At 38.4% G+C, this 19,396-nt stretch overlaps 1 protein-coding gene and 2 long non-coding RNA genes across 5 annotated transcripts; 2 read left to right on the forward strand and 1 right to left on the reverse strand.

The window, feature by feature from the left end:
- The first annotated feature begins 2,639 nt into the window (after positions 1 to 2,639).
- On the forward strand, positions 2,640 to 8,177 carry LOC140769506 (E3 ubiquitin-protein ligase WAV3-like). 3 transcript variants are annotated; one of them, XR_012105918.1, is made up of 4 exons: positions 2,640 to 2,984; positions 3,407 to 3,490; positions 5,329 to 7,869; positions 7,953 to 8,177. XR_012105918.1 is itself a non-coding variant. In XM_073110210.1 (3 exons), exons 1-3 carry the CDS (start codon positions 2,880 to 2,882, stop codon positions 6,646 to 6,648), a joined length of 1,509 nt encoding a protein of 502 aa, XP_072966311.1. In that variant the 5' UTR covers positions 2,640 to 2,879; the 3' UTR covers positions 6,649 to 8,177. The 3 variants fall into 3 exon arrangements, 2 of the variants coding, with proteins under 2 accessions (XP_072966311.1, XP_072966313.1); XM_073110210.1 differs by having other exon boundaries at positions 5,329 to 8,177; XM_073110212.1 differs by having other exon boundaries at positions 2,640 to 2,981; positions 5,329 to 8,176.
- Positions 8,178 to 9,036: 859 nt separating this feature from the next.
- On the reverse strand, positions 9,037 to 9,863 carry LOC140771073 (uncharacterized). Its single transcript, XR_012106100.1, has 2 exons — positions 9,728 to 9,863; positions 9,037 to 9,432 (listed from the first exon to the last, which is right to left on the reverse strand). It is a non-coding gene; the product is annotated as an uncharacterized lncRNA (long non-coding RNA).
- Positions 9,864 to 11,943: 2,080 nt separating this feature from the next.
- Positions 11,944 to 18,192, forward strand: LOC140771070 (uncharacterized). The gene is made up of 3 exons (XR_012106097.1): positions 11,944 to 12,678; positions 12,759 to 12,935; positions 17,974 to 18,192. It is a non-coding gene; the product is annotated as an uncharacterized lncRNA (long non-coding RNA).
- Positions 18,193 to 19,396: the final 1,204 nt, after the last annotated feature.

Raw genomic sequence — 19,396 nt, forward strand, 5'->3', positions numbered from 1 at the left:
GAAAAAAGAGGGAAAAAAGAAAGAAAAATTATAGAACAAAAGAATAAATATGTAAAAATGATTGAATTGCCTTTTCTATTTAGTCCACTGCTTCCTCCTGCATATAAGCTCTCTTAATTACCCTCTTTTCATAAATAAATTATTAAAAGTTTTATATTCAAGATGTGAGAGTTTAATGTTCCAAATGAAGCTAGAATATAGTAATTACGTTTCATTAGATTATCCAGTAATTTTTTTTAATCTTAAAAAGACCAACAATTGGGTCCTACTGATTTGTTAAAGCCAAGCAATTGTCTCATGGCCTATTACCTATGAGGAGAGATAATGTAACAGTTATTGATCAATCAATTTGGATAACTAGAATACTATTCCACCTTGGTCACCATTTGAGGGGAGTCTGAAGCTGTCTATTGATTTCATTATAGATGACATAAAAAAAATTAATTAGTAATTTTAGTAATTATAAAGTTACTTATATTTAAAGTTGATCAAGTTGCTGATCGACTTGCTAACAAAAGAACAAGCTTAGATTTTGGATTGTAGTTTCCTTTTAATCTTGAGCAAATTTTGGTTTTCAATTCTAGTCAAGGTTTTTACAACAGCGGAGTTAATCTATAAAATTCTATTTCTCTTTAACAAAAGTTTACTAGATTCGTGAGGAGGAAGATGAGGGGGAGAAGGAAGATGAGGAAAGGTGGTGGTGGCTGCAATGACGACAATGATGGTGAAGAATTATCGAAAATAAGAAAAAATAATAAAGGTATTTAGGTAACTTTGTTATATAATATCAGAGTATTAAATAAGAATTATAAAAAAAAGATTGAGTTATAAAATCATAAAAAAAATAATAGATAAAGTGTAAGGGGGGGTGATTTATAAAAATCTCTATATTTAAAAATCAGTTTGCTGGAGTTACATTTGAAGTGTACTGTATCATATCTCTCACATGAGTCAAAGCTAGTTTGGTCAAAAATACTTTGAAGATTGAACCAGATCAAGACATAAAGAAACTACACCACCTCTTTCACATGAGTGCCATTGGATATCCCCCCATCATAGAAAGATAGAGAGAGTGACATCAGATGGTCAATTGTCTAATGTACCAACTACTTCATCATTAGCTAATCTTTTTCTCTTATATAGTGCCAATGCACTCTCTCTCTCTCTCTCTCTCTCTCTCTCTCTCTCTCTCTCTCTCTCTCTCTCTCTATATATATATATATGTTCTTGAAAAGAAATATATAGTTAATAAATAATATGTCCTCCATTATTCAGGTATTAACATTTAGCTAGATAAACTAAGTTTTTATCAACTTAAATGAGCTTATCCCTTAAGCAATCCTGAGATGATCTCCTTGTAAAGCTACTTAAACCAATCTTGGGTCATGTTTAGAGTTTTTTAATACATGATTGAGTGTTGATTGAGTTTAGCCTTGTCGCTTAGAAGTTGTCTTCTTTTGTACCTTAACATGTGACAATGAGTTATGGACCTTATGATATTATATTTTTTATTTTTTACTTTTAAAACTTACAAGAGTTAATTATATTTTTACCCTCTTAACTATCACTCGATATTATTTTCACCTCCTACACATACATCTCTTGAATTATTTAATTGTATCACTAAATTCTCTCGGGTAGAAGTTCCGTTAGATTTTTTAGAAAAGACAAAAATACCCTTGTTTCCTCCATGTTATAAATAGATTTTGAAATAATTAGAGAAAAGCAAGAGCATTTTTATCTATTTATTAAATTAGTTAAAATTTTACGATTATTTCTACCAAAATTTTTATTAAAATATTGACAGTATAGTTTAATGATAAAATTAGATAATTTAAGAAATGTATATATTTAGATAATTATATATTTTTTTCGATGAGATGAAAGTGATACCAAGTGATAAAGTGATAGTTAAAGGGGTCAAAATGTAATTAAATAACTTCCAGTTTACTAACAAGTAAGAGGTTTTTGCAATTTAATTTAATTAATTTTTTTAATTTGTAATGATAGATTTCATATATAAATTATATGTATTTTATTATAATAAAATATGTATCGAATATAAAAAATATATGTATTAAATAATTATACGCTAAATTAAAAAATAAAATGCAGTTAAATTAGAAAACCTCCAGCAAAAGAACTGTTTCAATAGCATAACTTTGCTTAGGGAACACTTCAATACCTTCCTCTAAAGTCCAAACTACCAGTCTTACCATATCTATCTCCCTTTACATCATTGGAACTCTAAATTCCATATTAGCTACAACTAGTCCAACTTCTTTGCTTCATATTATCATTCATTAGTATTTTTCATGGGTTAAAATGACACATTTACGTACTTCTTCCATTTCAATGAATAGTTCAAATCTCTGTCTGTAGATATGATTACAGAGTGAAATTAACTCTCTTTTATACAAAATAGTTTATTTTTGTTCGATAACCAAACGAGACATTCACTCCAGGCCTGAGCTGGGTGGTGGAGTCACTCAAAGTACATAATTTTTTATTTGCATGGTACCAATTATCTCCTAAACAAATCCAAAATTATCTTTTTTAAAAAGTGGGGACTCTGTTCTCGAAACAGCAGAACAAAGGCAAATAAACATAATTAGGAGAGAGAGAGAGAGAGAGAGAGAGCAACCCATTTGTGGGCAACCCACTAAAGAGAAGGTAGAAGAAGAAGAAGAAGAAGAAGAAGAAGAGCAAGAAGAAGAAGAACAAGAAGAAGAACAAGAAGAAGAGCAAGAAGAAGAAGAACAAGAAGAAGAAGAACAAGAAGAAGAGAAAGAAGAAGAAGAGCAAGAAGAAGGAGAGCAAGAAGAAGGAGAGCAAGAAGAAGAGCAAGAAGAAGGAGAGCAAGAAGAAGGAGGATTGGAATGGGGGGAGAAGAATCGAGATGGAGGAGAGCAGCGAAAAGGATTGGCTTCCTTTGTGCTTCCTGCTTCAATGAGACTTCTCCCTCTCACCCACCTAAAATAGTAGTCTCTCTCTCTCTCTCTCTCTTTTTCTCCTCCATTTGCTTCAAATTACTTGTTTTTCTGCCTGTTTGAACGGCATTCAGTAGGATTTTGATGATAATCCTTTCAACAGATGAAGTTTTTCGATTTGGGTCCTTCTTAAATCGCTTGTCTTTGTGTCTAATCCTAATGCATATCCCCAAGTACTTCAAGTTATCTTCTTTGGGGTTTGTTTCTCTTCTTTGTAATGATTTGATAGCATTACCTCCCCCATTTTCCTCTTCTCTCGCCATCCTAATTTAAAAATGCATTATCTATAACAATTTACTTCTTTAATTTCTCACAAGAATCGATCTCCAAATATTTCTTAGTCTTGTCTAAATTTCCTTTTCTTCTTCTTTTTAATTCTAATCTAATGCCAATGGCTTGGGTGTTATTATTTGCAGATCTCGTGCTCCGCGGTGAATATATCTGCAGACAACACTGAGGGAAACCAGGAAAAGAAAGAAACCACTATTTTAACTGACAAGGTATTCCTTTTTCCTTTTTAAACTCCTTTTTCCTTTTCTTTTTCCCCCCTTTATTTGATCCTCCTCTTCTTTTTCTCCTATAGTTATGCAAGAAAGCTAGTTCATTATCCAAAGAGTGATGTTCTTAGGCATAATCAATAGATTCTTATGGGTCAAAGGGAGGCATTATAAGTGTTCATTTGCCAAATCTATAGGTCAAAGGGAGGCATTATAAGAAGCAAGATGATCTAATATCATTTTAATTTCCTGAGTTATATTTTTACTGCTGTCAAAATTGAAAGAGTTTAAACTGTGTGTGTCTTTCAATCTTAGGAAGCATGTTCATATTAAGTCATTTGGTCAATTCAGGTAAAGTAATTTTGCAAAATGTATTAAATTTTAATTAAGCTAATGTCATCATCCTCTTGTTGTTATCTAGTTTAGCAACAGAGAAAAATAATTAGGGATTAATTTTAGTTGGGCAGATATGCAAATAGGCACTTGGATTTTCGAGTATTAGTGCAACAAAAGAGGGGAGGGGAGGGGAGGGGAGAACACCCAAGGCTGGCTGTGTGTGTGAGTCCTCCACAGGCAGGGAGGAGCCGTGTATAGCCGACAGCCCCATAAAAACCGAGGTGGTGGGCCCACCTCGAAACCCACCAAGCTCGGCTTATGGTTGGATGGGTCCCACCCTGACCGGCCCTGCTGTTTCGCAATCATCCTGTCTCGGTGCTCGTCCAGCACCATCCCGGTCAAAAGGGTTCCTTCTACGTGGGCCCCTTCCTTGGTTTTAGCCCATCTTGACCTTCCATTTCCAACGGTCCCCACTTTTGACGGCCGGATTTGGTGTACAGCTCTGATACACCGCAGCAAATAATTCAGACAAGACTACCTTTTCCTTAGCTGAATTGTGGACCATCACAAAGTTCAAAAATTTGTACCCTAAGCTGCTCTAAGTATTTGGGAGTTTTCGACTAAAATAGACTTATATTTAAATTTTTTTATTGAAATAGATTACTCTTAAATTTATTTACTAAATGAGATCTAATTTACTGTAGCTATAACAACAACGCTGAACTGATTAGTTCAGTGTTTTTATTGCCGGACAATTTTGTTTTTAAATTGCTGAATGATTAAGTTAAAACGATTTATATACATAAAATATTGGAAAGCGTTTTAGGATCAGACAAGAACACTGAAAATGCTGCATAGTTCAGCATTTTTGTCTGAGCTATAGTAAATTAGATCTCATTTAGTAAATAAGTTTAAAGGTAGTCCATTACGATAAAAAAAGTTTTAGACCAAGGCTAGTTTGGTCAAAAACTCAGTATTTGCCATCAAAAAGTGGATAACATCTACTAGATTCTATCTCTTTGATCCATCAAGTGGCTAAAACTGATATTTTATTATTTTACTTGCAATGCTCGACCGATAGGTTAGTTGTTATAGAATTTAAGCAGCAGATTCGTTGAGTATCTCCTTAAGAATTTAACGATCTGGTTGGAGATTTATTTGAGGAATTTTGTTTTGATTTGTAGAACCATCCAAAGGAGAAGAACATAAACACATTATTTGACCCTTAAAAGTTAAGGGGTATTCGGTACTCCTGGTTATAGTAATTGACACTTTCGACCATTTTTATAGAGTATCGTAGAACTTGTCTTTGGATTAAGAGACCAAAATTAGAGGTAAGTATTGAATCGTTTGTCTAAAGATTAAGTATCGAGAAACAATAACTTTAGATATGCTTTATACTTCCTTGTTTTGCATACATCTTTTGGCTTTCGAATTGAAATTTTCTATGTTAGAACTTGATAGTCCTATTCTTGTAATGCATGTTTTGTGCAAACTATTTGCAGAACATTTGTGCAATTTGCCTCGAGTCTCTCAGCTGTGGTGCCACTGATGGTGGTAGCAGTGGTAGTGGCGGCGATTGTGAGAGCAACCGTGCGATTTTTACAGCCCAATGCTCACACTCCTTCCACTTCCTTTGCATCGCTTCAAATGTTCGACATGGCAACACCACATGCCCGATCTGCCGAGCTCAGTGGTCTCAGCTTCCGCGAGATCTCACTGCACCTAGCTCTCAGCACCATGCTGATCCCATCCTTCGCATTCTCGATGACTCCATTGCAACTTCCCGTGTCAACCGGCGCTCCTTCCTCCGTTCCACCCGGTACAATGATGATGACCCGATTGATCCTACCATCATTGAGTCTTTGCACCCTAGTCTCCAGTTCATGCTTATTCCTGCACCAGTAGCAGCTCTCAGTCGATTACATGGACGTTCGCCATCTGCTGATACGTTAGTTCCACAGCAATGTGCTTCACCAAATTCTTGGAAGAGAGCCTACCTCTCAGTAAGACTAGCACCTCAACAAGCCACAGATCTTGTCCTTGTTGCAAGCCCCAATGGTCCACACTTGAGGCTCCTCAAGCAATCCATGGCACTTGTAGTCTTCTCATTGCGGGCAATCGACCGGTTGGCCATTGTTACCTGCTCCTCCACTGCTACCCGTGCCTTCCCCTTGAAGCGCATGTCAACGAATGGTAAGCGGATGGCTCTACAAATCATTGATCGCCTCTGTTACGTTGGTGGAGCTGACCCAATGGAAGGGCTACAGAAGGGAGTTAAAATACTAGAAGACCGGACTCACCGGAATCCTCTCTCATGCATACTCAACTTGTCAGACAGTCCAACTCGAGCCCGTGTCGGTCGAGACTCAGAGCTGCCCTTTCCAATTCACCAGTTTCACATCGGTTTTGGATTCGGAATGTCAAATGGATTTGTGATGCATGAGTTCGAGGAGTACTTGGCAAGAGTTCTCGGAGGCCTTATCAGAGACACCCAATTGAGGATTGGCGATCAGGGGGGCTCGGTGAGGTTGGGGGAGCTGAGGGGTGGAGAGGAGAGGAGAATTCCATTGGATTTAACTGGCGATGACAGCTTCATAACTGTCAGTTATAGCTACGTCGAAGAAGGAAGAGAAGAGTGGCAAAGGACCGGGGAAATGGTTGTCGGATTCAGTGAGAAGAGTGAGAGAAACAACGACGACGGTGGATGTGTGCCTGGAGGGAGGGACCTAAGCATTGGAGGCAGAAGTAGCTGTGCCGAACGGTGGGACTACCTTGACCCCTTCATGGCTCGGAGATGGGCTAAGCATTTGCACAAGGCATGAGGTTAAGATGTTTCTACTGCTACTTCTCAGCTATTGCTTCAGTTTCAACTCATGGACAACATAGTTTGGTTTGCTTTTGATCCACTGGTGTGTCTTTTTTTTTTTGCTTCTTTTAATATTCATGTTCTGCATAGTTGTTTCTCTTACTATCATTTGATTGTGGATCATTTACATAGATGAATATATCTATTAAAAAAAAGAAGAAGGTTGCTGTGCAGAATCTACTTAGTTTGATTTCAGATTGCATTTTGGTACAGAGAAACTGTGTTAGCATTAAAATTTCAAACTCTTGATCAAGATCGTGCCTGAGGCTAGATCTAATATGCCTCGGATGAAGAGAAGAAATTAAATTTTATTTTTTTTATAGAAAAACTGTATTGACCCATTACCAAACTGGGAAGTACTTTCATCAATAAATAGTACAAATTAATCATCTATAAATTTCCAGGATCTACTTGATTATAATCACTAGCATTTCCAAGAGGAGAAGGCAGGCTTCCACCATTTCTGTCCACCCAAGAGTTCTCTGGCGTGCCTCTGTGATCTGTGCTGGTTATGGCTTGCAGACAAATAACCTTAGATATTTAAATATACGAGGTTCATAATCATGGAGAGTAATATACAAACTTATATTACTCCACCTTAAGGCTAGGCGGAGGGGAGGAGATTTTCCTCTGCAGGCGGTCACTAGTGCTTTTGTCTTTCCCCTTCCTCTAGGAGCTTTTCCACTGGCGCTAGTAGTGCTATGCTAGAGTTTAGAGTTTTTTCCCCTTCTTACGAAGGTTTTCTCGTCGCCTTCGGTAGTTTATTTTGTCTTCTCGCTTTCCTTTCTTCTTCCCCCTCTTTGGTCCTCTTTCTCCCCATCACTGTCCGCCTCGCCTTTCCACTATCATTGGTGTCATCATCGTCCATCTTGACGCCGTCCCCTCTACTTTTTGTGTCCTCGTTGTTTGTGCCTCGGTCCCTACCACCCTGTTGTTGTTTTGCGTTGGTTGCTAGGATCTCGCCTTCCCTGTTTCTATATTGTTGTTGTTTGCGCCGGTTGTTTCTTGATGTGGATCTCGCCTGCCATGGTCACAATCCACCGACGTAAGTTGCAGCCGCTCTAGCCTGACTTGCCTCCGCCCCACCTCGGTCTGCTTTGTCATCGTCGTTCCGGTCCTTTAGATTTTTCATCTAAGCTTTTGGAGAACTGGATTCTCAGTTTTGTGGATGTAACTGGTAGTTCTAGCACTCTCATCTTACTTCTTTCTATCTATTTCTTTATTGTTTTTTCTTTCTTAGTTCTGCTTTTGGTTTAATAGGCCACTCAAATGGAGTCCTCATGTGGTTCAATAAATCGCCATCACCAATGTTCCAGTATTTCTCCCCATCTAGGCTTGCTCTTGTGTTGAGAGCTTCGCGTTTTAATGCTTTTATCTTTTCTTATTATGACTGAGTGCTTATTCTTGATGCTTGATATTTATTATTATTATTGTATGGTTTGTAATATAGTAAAGTGAGGGACTTGTTTTTAGAGTTCTTACTCAAATTTTCTTTTCTTCTCTTGTATTAAGTTATATTATTTGATTGAATTAATGATATGATCAGTAAAATATATAGTGTTATGTTTTTATCTTAAATATATGAGGAATTTCCTTTTGATTTGATTTGTTTCAATATTTACAAATTAAGCTCTGTGTTTAAATATTTGCAAATTATAGGGCTAAAGTTATAGAGAGTGTAAATCTTAAATGGTTGAGAAGGAGGTGTTCAATTAAATCTACTTCAACTAACCTCTGAATTGAGTAAAATATATATATATATATATATTATTTATTATTTTTCATAAAAGTAGGTCATCTTGGAGAGAGAAATTGAGAAAAAAAGGAATAATTTACCTTTACAAACTAAAAGGGTGATCAGCATTTTAGGTCATATTAACCAGTATTTCTTGTTAATCCTTTAAATAATTATACAATTTTAACCATTAGATTAGGAGAGAGAAATTAGTTGTTGGTATTAAATCACTCATCCTAGATGTTTGATTTGAAATTTTCCCTTTTTAAGATCTTGACAATTCCAAGTTCACCTATGAGGTGTCTTCAATCAGAGTATTTTTAGGATTGGGACTTGATTAAAGTAGAACTCTCAAATAATTAATTTTTAATTTAGCTTAAGTTTCCTATTAATTATACAATATATTTTGAAGTGAAAGGAGATTATACACTAATTACCTCCTAAACCGATTAACAAAGATGTAGAGAAGGCTAATAATAAAGAACTCTGTTATTTTGGACACTGAGAGAGAGAGAGAGAGAGAGAGAGAGAGAGGAGTGTGTATATATAACTACCAAACTCAATTTAAGTCCTAAATGAGCCTGAGTCTATTACATAGATAGTGAGCCATTGAAATAAAGATCTAATACTGATGCATACTTCATAATATATATTAATGTGTATTACATTAGGAATTAGAAAGAGGTATATTGAAGTATTTCCTCTGCTTTATAGTTTTGGCATCCTTTACCCAGAGTTGGAAGTACATTTATCTAACAAAGAAGCTTAAAACTAAATTATAAAATACCAGTCGATCATGAGACAGTGTATGGTAATACTATTATCTTCGGACAATTACGAAAGATAGAATTCGGTGGAATTCAAATTAATTTCCTCCAGGTCTGAAGGCGAGATTGTATCAATGTCCAACTCCAGGATCTGGGTTTGCAGTAGGAGAGGAAGGCACTGTTGATGGCCCACTTCTGAGTTCTCTTCCAGACCTCTGTAATCTAAGCTGGTTATAGCCTGCAGACAAACCAAGCTTAGATATTTAAATATGCGAGATTCATAGTCATTGAAATTAAAATTGTTAACTCGACAACTGTTCTAAAAACATAAGCTATTAGAGAACAATAATTTTTATAGTTTATATTCTAACAAATATATAAAATTGTACAACAATTTTTAAAAATCACAACACTGTTAACGCTATCATTTAAATATTTCTTAATAATATTTTAGATGATGACACTACTATCTTCAATCTATGGAGCTTCCAACCAAGTAGAAGAAAAGGTAGGAACGAGGATCGAGATCATACCATGAATATCTGATCGCTGCAAAGCTCTTGACTCAACTTTTTCAGTGCAACTGCAAGCAAGGAGGATCAAAAGGAATACTACGAGTGAATTGCTTGTCCTTCCCATCTTAAAACTTGCTATATTTTTAGTCTTTGCAACGTATTGTATGTATATATACTAGAGAAAACATCTCTGTCCATCTGACACGGTAAGACCACCATTAATTCCTGAGTTAAATTCAAAGTGATTGAAACTCTTAGATGTTTGATTTGAATTTCCTTTTGTCAAGTTCTTGACTATTTCAAGTTCACCTATGGGGTGCCTTTCATCAAAGTCATAAATGACCATATATAATAAACGGTGGCTGGTCTTCTTTTCTTGCAGTCCATGCACAGTCTTACAAGAACGAGCAACAACCGGAAAATTGATAAAAAGGTGACGATTGTTTAATAAGAGCAGTTGACTCGACTCAAAGAAATTGCCACATGCTTCTTCTTTTCTTTTAGACAAGTGCGTATGAAACTACGGAGAAGTTTCCACTAAAGATGTCCTTTTTCCCTTGAATTTAATTGAAGTCATATCTTGGGTGAGGTGTCCGAAAGAGAAATCGATAAGGATGGAAGGAGGAAGAGTATTGTCTAATACTGACAGGAGGAGTGTTTGGAAAAGGACTGGGAATTCCTAGACTGCTGCGAAGGAGCTTTCTTCCATACTTTTGAATCATTAGCTTATTTTCTCCTACAAAGGAAAAGGAAGGCATGCTGTTCAATCACACAAGTGATCAACAAATGAGAGGTGAAATAGAGCAACATCTTATCTATGCGTTCCTTGACTTAAAAGTATCATTCATATCTTCAAGGCACATAGCTAGGACTACTTAGTCTATATACCCTCCTAATTATGAAGTTTGTAGGAGACCAGTTTAAAAGAAGTTACACAAAGCAAGAAGGAGAAAAATATTATACAATGAACAGATGATCGCTTCACTTCCCTTGAATCAATTGCTATACAAATATTAGATGTTAACAATATCACAAGCTCCTTTTGCTTTTATTACAATATAGTGGGTCACACATCTTTTATATATATATCAACTGGTTTTGTAATATTGGAGATTACGAGAATAAATTAAAAAGAAGAATAACGTGGATTTCCTTATCTGCTAAGGTATATATGGAAAAGAGAAACATTTCTACAAATCTGACTGCCCAAACTAGGATAGACATTGACTGACTTGTCCTTTGTAAGTATTAGAAGTAATATCAGCAAAGATGAAGTTGATAATGTATGGCTATTAAATGATGTAATTGCGTTGACCCTTCGTAAATCTTATGATTTTATTTAATCATTTTAGCAGTCTGATCCTTGAAGAAAAAGTCCTTGCTCTTTGAGTATCTGGAATTAATCCCTGTTTTAAACTCTTTATAATTCATATTACTTTAATAATCCTTTTTTTTCATGGTTTTTGCCTTTTATAATGGCAGAGGATGAGAGCTTTATGACCTCTTTCTAATCGTATAATATGTTCGAGAGTAGGGTCTGGAATTAAAGAAAAAGTGAACAGTTTTATTCTCATTTTTAAGGTTCCTATCAATCACAAAAAGAAGTACCCTCAAATTGTAGTATATTAGTTTTAAAGAAACCTCTCATCTTTCTTTGTTGCACTTTGAAACCTCAATTATCTGATTTATCTCTTGTTTCTTCCTCTAGAATTTTTTTGATGAAGAAAAAGTTAAGAGGATTTATATAAAAACGAACGATAGTTTTATATATATATATATTGGCCCGAAGAAAGCTAGAAACTTTATAGATACCAAAAACGAAAGGAAAGCAAGGAGGAAAAGATAGGAAAAAGGATCGAGATCATACCATGAACAATTAGGGCTGTCAGGCTTGACGAGCAGCTTGAGCTCGGCTCGGACTCGACTCGGGTGAAGCTCGAGTTCGGCTCGGCTCGATCAGAGCTGAGCCGAGCCTGAGCCATCATAATAGGCTTGAAATTAATATCGAGCCGAGCCTGAGCTGGAGCTGGCTCGCTCAGGCTCGGCTCGATAGGCTCAATAGCCTGACTCCCTATGACTAAGGACACGTGGCATAAAGAAATATTGCCACGTGTCCCTCACTAACTTATTCTCACCCCTAACACAACATTCATCACCCTCACCTACCCCACCCTCATTAATTACTTCACCTTTCCCATCACATCACATCACCTTCCCCATCCTCATTTTCCCCACCCCACCCTCACCTTCACTCTCACCCTCATCCACCCGATCACCACTCCAAACCTCACCCCACACGCCGCCACCTCTTCCCTCCCCGTCGGCCTCCTCCTCCGTCGGCCTCTTCCTCGCCTCCATCGGCAACGACGGCAAGCCACCACCACGGCGCCACGCCTTCCTCTCCGTCGGCCTCTTCCTCCTCCTCCTCCTCCTCCGCAGTCGGCTTTCTCCTCCGTCGGCCTCCTCCTCCTCCGTCGGCCTCCTCCTCCGCCGTCGACCTCCTCCTCCGTCGGCCTCCTCCATCCGTCTCGGACTCCTTCGGCAAGCCGCTGTCCTTGTCGCCACCGCCCACGTCGCCACCGCCCACGTCGTCACCGCCCACGTCGCCACCGCCTCATCCTCTAATCGAGCCCGAGCTTTGCTCGGGCTCGGTTAGGCTCAGCTCGAGCTCGGCTCGGGTTGAGCTGAGCCGAGCCTGAGCAACATCATGAGGCTCGAAACTAATTTCGAGCCGAGCCTGAGCCAGAGCCGGCTCGCTCAGGCTCGGCTCGTTTACACCCCTATGAACAACTGATCGCTGTAAAGCTCTTGACTCAACTTTTTCAATGCAACTGCATGCAAGGAGGATCAAAAGGAATACTACAATCAAACTGCTTGTCCTTCCCATCTTAAACCTTGCTGTATTTTTAGTCTTTGCAACGTATTGTATGTATATATACTGGAGGAAACATCTCTGTCCATCTGACACGGTAAGACCACCGTTAATTCCTGAGTTAAATTCAAGGTGATTGAAACTCTTAGATGTTTGATTTAAAATTCCTTTTGTCAGGTTGTTGACTATTTCAAGTTCACCTGTGAGGTGCCTTTCATCAGACTACTGCCAGGATTGAGACTTGATCAAAGTCATAAATAACCATATATATATTAAACGGTGACTGGTCTTCTTTTCATGCAGTCCATGCAGTCTGACAAGAACCAGCGACAACCAGAAAATTGATAAAAAAAGGTAATGATTGTTTAATAAGAACTGTTGATTCATGACACACAAAACGTCGCAATTTTCTTCTTCTATTCTTATAAAAATTTGTATATAATATTTTGTCTTTTAACAAAATTATAGCTTACACCTTACTTACTATTTTACAAATCAAGTTTTATAATTTGGTAAATATGTATAGAAAACACCATGCTATTAGATCTATTAGAGAAAAAGAGAAGAAAAGATAGAGAGGAGGAGAAGAAGGCAGCTCATGTGCCTTGCACGGTCACTCTATTTATTTATCTATTTTTTCTACGAGATGGTACTCTTTTAGCAAACACTTAAATTCATACATTATCTAGTTTGACAATATATTTCAATAGAAAAGACTCTAGTTATGAGTCTGAAAGTTGTCTTGTTTATCAATTTCTCCAAACATACTCATCTAAAGAGCTAACTCTCACGGAGAATGAAAGCCACTATTGATCATTTAGAAAAAAATTGTTAACTAATTTTAGAGTTTATAGGGTAACTTTTATTTATGTCTTACCTTGATTGTACTTGTGCATATGTTTAGATTTTGACCTCATATATGGATTTGGGATGAGTTCTAATTCTTGAGTACAATTTTTTTTTTGGATATATATACATCTTGCCTCTCATTACTTTATTTTTTTGTTTGTAGTTTCAAATTTATCGAATGTAATTTATGATGTTTATGATTTTGTTAAGAACCAGTCTAATCTGATCCGCAACGGTTCTAGACTCGATGAAGTTTGTAACTTTTGAAAGGATCTGCGAACAATCTAACCGATAGACACTCTTGAATTTTAGATATGTTGTCTTTCTTGGAGAGAGCTTTTCAACGAATCTAAGGCTACAGGATTTGGATGATTAGATCTCAAGATATCGATCAAATAATGGCCGAAGGTCAATTAGATCCTAGGTTGATAGCCCTCTAATGGCTAGATAAATGCTAGGTTTACTCCTTGGTGTGAATGAGGAGAAGTTATTGTAGAAGAGGGGGGTTAGAAGTTAGAAGAGGCCGACTAAAGACTTGGGCAGTGAAAGAAGGGAGGAGGGAGAGAGCACCAATGACTAAAGACAAGTTGAGAGAAAGATAAAGGCCAAAACTAATTCAATTATCCAAAATCAATTCCAATTAAGGTTTTCTCCACATAATTAAAGAGGCTCACCCTAGGGACTCATTAACTAAGTTAAACAACTCTAATAAACACTAACGAACCAACAACTAAGTTAAAATCCTAACAACCAATAATTTTTGCCGCGGTGCGTTTAAACGTGCTCGAGCGCGCAATTTGCGTTCTCTGTAGTTGCGAATGCGTGTAGGCTTTCGAACGGCCCCATTCGAACGCAATTCTATAGCGTTCAAACGTCCCCATGGCAAAAGGCCTTATTCTCTTAAACAAACACAAACTAGATAAATAAGCTCATCCTAATAAACCCAATGCGGCAAGTGGATCCAATCTAACTGAGTCGTATCATTCCACCATGCTTCCGACCACCTTGTCCTTAAGGTGTCTATGGTGGTTCCCAAGCCTTATATAGTTGCTTTGTCGAGTGTGCATCCTTTTCGGTTTGTCCATGCTCTTCCTGCTATTGCTCCTCCATGTCGCCATCTGGATCATCCTTGATCATCTTCTCCATGAGCATAATGGCAGTGGGCTATTTGGCACATTTAGGGCTCGGTATGAAGCGTTTGTCACAATAGAAGCATAGGCCCTTTGAGCGCCGATCTTCAATGCCCGCTAGTAGGAGGCATTGACCTCTTAACCTCGACTAGTCCTTAGGGTCTGGCCCAATTCAAGGTGGGGCTGGCCCGCTTGGATTTGGCCGAGCCTGTTCCAAATATGGCACACCCGAGGTTGGCGGTCTTAGGTTGCTCACTGATGTTTGATCCATGGTTGTTGACTCCAATGTGGTCCATTTTGGTTGGTGTATTACCTTCAACTCTCGATCCTTTCCTCCATCATTTGTGCTGCTGAGAAGGCCTCTAGCAAGGTGGTAGGACGAGTAGCTTTGACTTTCACTTGGATATCACGATGAAGCCCGAAGACGAAAGTGCTTTTGAGAGCTAAGTCCGATCACCCATGGACTCGATTGCTAATTCTTTCGAACTCCTCTTGATAGGATCTTATAGGTCTTTTGGGTTAGCTTCATCAAGGTGGCTTCGAAGTCCTTATAGTTAGAGGGTCCGAAATGCACACAAAGCACGTCAGCAAACTCCTCCCAAGTGGCGAAGGTGCACGCGACGATGCGCTGCTTGAAATTATCTCACTACTACGTCTTCAAGGTGGAATGAGGCCAGAAGCACCTTTTGGTGATTAGGTGTCCCTTGATAAGTGAAGAATTGCTCCACCCTATAAATCCAATCCAACGGGTCACCACTGCTGAATTTAAGAAAATCGACTCGAACAGTGCGGGGTTGTAGCATTTGGTCGCGTCCGTTCTCACGTCCTCGGTGAAGAGGCTCTTTTTATTGGACCCTTGGTTATGTGGGGGCTCCTCCAACTCATCCCAAGGCTCCTCCTCTGGATGTGGGGTCATAGGTTCCCTCAGGTGCAAGGGAGGTAAGTCGGTGCAGCGCCTGTGCAGTTTGTCGTGCTGTTGCCATGGTGTCTCCAGGATCGATTCTCATCAGCTCCCCTCTCTAGGTAAGGGGCATTCTTCATGTCTTCGATGACGCTCAGGGGTACGCCTTGGAGGATAATGGTTTTTGTTAGCAAGAGTGGCCTTGATCTCCAACAATGTTTGCGCCATGAGCGCCAAGGTTTGTGTGAGATCAAGAAGGCCCTCTGTCTGTCCTCGTGAACTCTGAGGGGATGGAGATATTGACGTAGCCATGTGGTCCATCTCCAAGCCTTGATTGCTTACTTGCTTCGCTACCTTTGGTCTTGTGGTAGCCACGACTATCCGAGGAACGATGGCTCTGATACCAGTTGTTATGAACTGGCCTAATCCGATCCGCAACGGTACTGGACTAGATGAAGCTCGTAACTTTCGAAGAGATCTGCGAACAATCTAATCGACGGATCCTCCTGAATTTTGGATATGTTGTTTTTCCTAGAGAGAGCTTTCTAATAAATCTAAGATCATAGGATTTGAATGGTTAGATCTCAAGATATTGATCAAACAGTAGCCAAAGGTCAATTAGATCCTAGCTTGATAGCCTTCCAATGGCTAGATAAATGCTAGGTTTACTTTTTGGTGTAAAGGGGAAGAAGTTATAGAAGAGGGAGGGTTAGAAGCTGGAAGAGGGTGACCAAAGACTTGGGTGATAGAAAAAGGGAGGAGGGAGAAGGCGCCAATGGCTAGAGACAAGTTGAGATTGTGGTTGCATATGATTTTTAGAGGGAGAGGGTGATGGGTGATGAGTGAGGGTGGGGTGGGTGAGGGACACGTATCAATTATTTTTTATACCACGTGTCTCTAGTTGTAGTTAGTCGGGCTATCAAGCCTATCAAGTTGAGCATGAGCGAGCCAGCTCTAGTTCAGGCTTAGCTAGATATTAATTTCGAGCCGGTTTCAATGGCTCGGGCTCGGCTTAGCTTTGACAGAGTCGAACCCGAGCCCAAGCCAAGCCCGAGCCGCTCGTCAAGCTTAACAACCCTAGTCTACATGTGTTGACTGTGGAGGGTATTTAGTCTCCCAGCGTCCATCTGGTGGTTTTCCGTGTGAGCCTATTGCTATTCGTGATATTCAAATTGTAGGAAAGGAGATTATGGAGCCTAATACAGTGTGAGTAGGGGTGACAATCGTGTCGGGTTAGTCGGGTTCGAGTCGAATAGTACAAACACGAATACGACCCGTTTAATAAATGGGTTGCATTCTTTATACAACATAGTCAACCCGTTTACATGACACGATTAACCGGTTTACAAGACCCGATTAACCCATTTACAAAACAAGATTAACCCATTTACAAGATTACTATAAAAACCTAATACAATAAAATTTAGAATATATACATCATATTCTAATCAAACTAACAAAAATTATATAACACATAACACAAATCTAGCAGAATTATTGGACAATATTTAGTAATAAATCTACACTAGCTTTTGGTGGTGGTGTTGTCGGAGTTAGCGAAGCGGTGGCGGAGATCAAGATGTCGGCGACAGCGAGGCTCTGGGAGTGGACCTCCATGGCGACGGATTCCCATATCTGGCTCTCATGGCAGCGAGGCGAGAATGCCTCGAGGCTAAACTCCGTTGGGTACTTGACGCTGGAGGAGTTGTAGTACACATGAGAGTTGCTTTCGTTGATGAGCACATAGATGTCGCAAAGCAACACCACTAAAGAGTGGTAAAGCTAAGGAGTTGCCACCATGCTTGCATGTCGAAGCGTGCTCTTGAGTGATTTTCATTATGATAGATTACTAGCACGATGGATGAATTCTTACCGAGCTCCAACCTGGCTGTCTCCGTTGGTGCGCCGTTGATGATTAGCACTTCCTTGCCATTGGGGAGCAAGATTTTCATGTCGCTCATGGGGGAGATGAGAGTGGAGATAGTGATTTGGGAAAGAGCTAAAGAGGCGGCTGAGTGAGAAGTGAGAAATGAGAGAGTGAGGTATGGTAGGTTAGGTTAGAAACTTAGTTTATATATACTAATGGATTGGCGAGTTGACACGATCCGACTTGACTTGTATGCTTAAATAGGTTAAACGGGTCACTAGTATAAACTCAAATACGACCTAATTATATTCGGGTTAGATGTGTTGACCCGTTTATGACCCGAATCCGATTAGACCAAACTCAAACCCGATTAAGAGCCGAATTATCGTGTCGAATTATCATTTGCTATCCCTATATGTGAGATAGAAATATGATTAGTCATGCTCTATTATTAGAAGAAGAAGAAAAAAAAAATCAAAATTTATACCTTATCTGTTTTTCCAAATATGTCCTAAGGGACGTAAAACACAGTTAGACAAGGAACGAGCATATCTGATTAATGCAACTGGTATTGGTGTTCTGATATAAATCTACCTGGTATGATGGTAAGATGTATTGAGGTTATTGTCTCTTCTTTGGCACCAGTGGAGGGATTACCTTTCGGTATTTTCATCTCTCAATTGTGTACACTTTATAGAGCGACAGTGGATCCATCAAAATCAGGAGCAAAGTATACTCTTCTCGTCTTACTCACGGCTCATTGAATAATGAAGAAGCCCACACACTGCTGAGAGTGATTCTAAAGGGTCCGATGATGCAGTTACTACTGTTTATGCTAGGCTTGCTCATCTTCAAGAGAAGTTTGATTCTTTCTCAATGGAGATGTTTGCCCAGATACAGTAAATAAATTCTTTTAAGGATGTTATTCTTTAAAGTACTAATTCTTTTTTGGTGGACAATGATTATTATCTGCATCTTATTAAGTGCATCTTTTTCTGGTTTATTATATTGTTTTTACCTGCATCCGTTTTACCTGGTATTGAGTTTTTTTTTTTTTTTTTGACTATTACATGTCTATTGAAATATTTTAAATCTATTATATCATGCTCTATAGATAGTTTGTATATTGGGTTAAATACATTTTATCGCCTTGTATTTATGCTCATAATTATTTTACTCCTTCATACTTTAAAAAATTCTAAATAGTCTTGTACTTATAAATAAAGTGAGACTGTTAGTTTTTTTTTATTAAATTTAATCGATTACCATGGCTATTTTTGTAATTTCACTGTATTATATCAAAATTTGTATGTCTTTTCTAACAAACACGACATCAGTATTTTGGCCGTTTTGATGTCATTTAGTTAAGTTGAATAAAAAAACTAATAGTTTTACTTTAGTTATAAGTATAGAGACTAGTTTGCGTGGATAAAGTAATTTTGTGCGTAAGTATAGGAGGGTAAAATACATTTAACTTTTGTATTTTTAGACACTTATATTAGGTTATAGGTTTTTTGCTACTAAATTATTAATGGAGAAGATTGAGCAAAACCACATATTAAATGTATTAGAATAATAATTAAAGAGCATGATATGAAGATTTACATATTGAATTCTACAAGATTTCAAGTGGGCATTCGAACCGCAAAAGGAGAGTTCGAACCCTCTTGTCCGAGGCACAAAAGCTTTCATGCGACATGTGGTGTTCAAAGGACCCGCATGGGTGTTCGAATGTATCTCTACCCAAGGGACAGTGGAAGTTTGTAGTGCTCGAACAACCCTCTTTTTCTTTCTAACGCTTTCCTGAGATACAGTCGCATTGCTAAGGCATTCGAATGACCTCTTATGGCATTCAAACACATTTGCCCGAGGAGCAAAAGAAGCTATTAGGCATTCAAAGCCTTTGTAAGCGTTTGAACAGGCTAATTTGGCGTACCCAAGTTGTCCAAGGCATTTGAACATATCTGAAACAACTTGTCATGGGATCTAGCGAATAAAAAAACTTTAGATATAGTTGTGAGATTCAGCTGATAATTTGTAAGTAGTTTTTGTATTTGCTAGTGAAAAG

Source organism: Typha angustifolia, chromosome 11 (assembly GCF_048772165.1).
Source record: "Typha angustifolia cultivar Huaian chromosome 11, ASM4877216v1, whole genome shotgun sequence".
In the NCBI taxonomy this organism is placed as follows: domain Eukaryota; kingdom Viridiplantae; phylum Streptophyta; class Magnoliopsida; order Poales; family Typhaceae; genus Typha; species Typha angustifolia.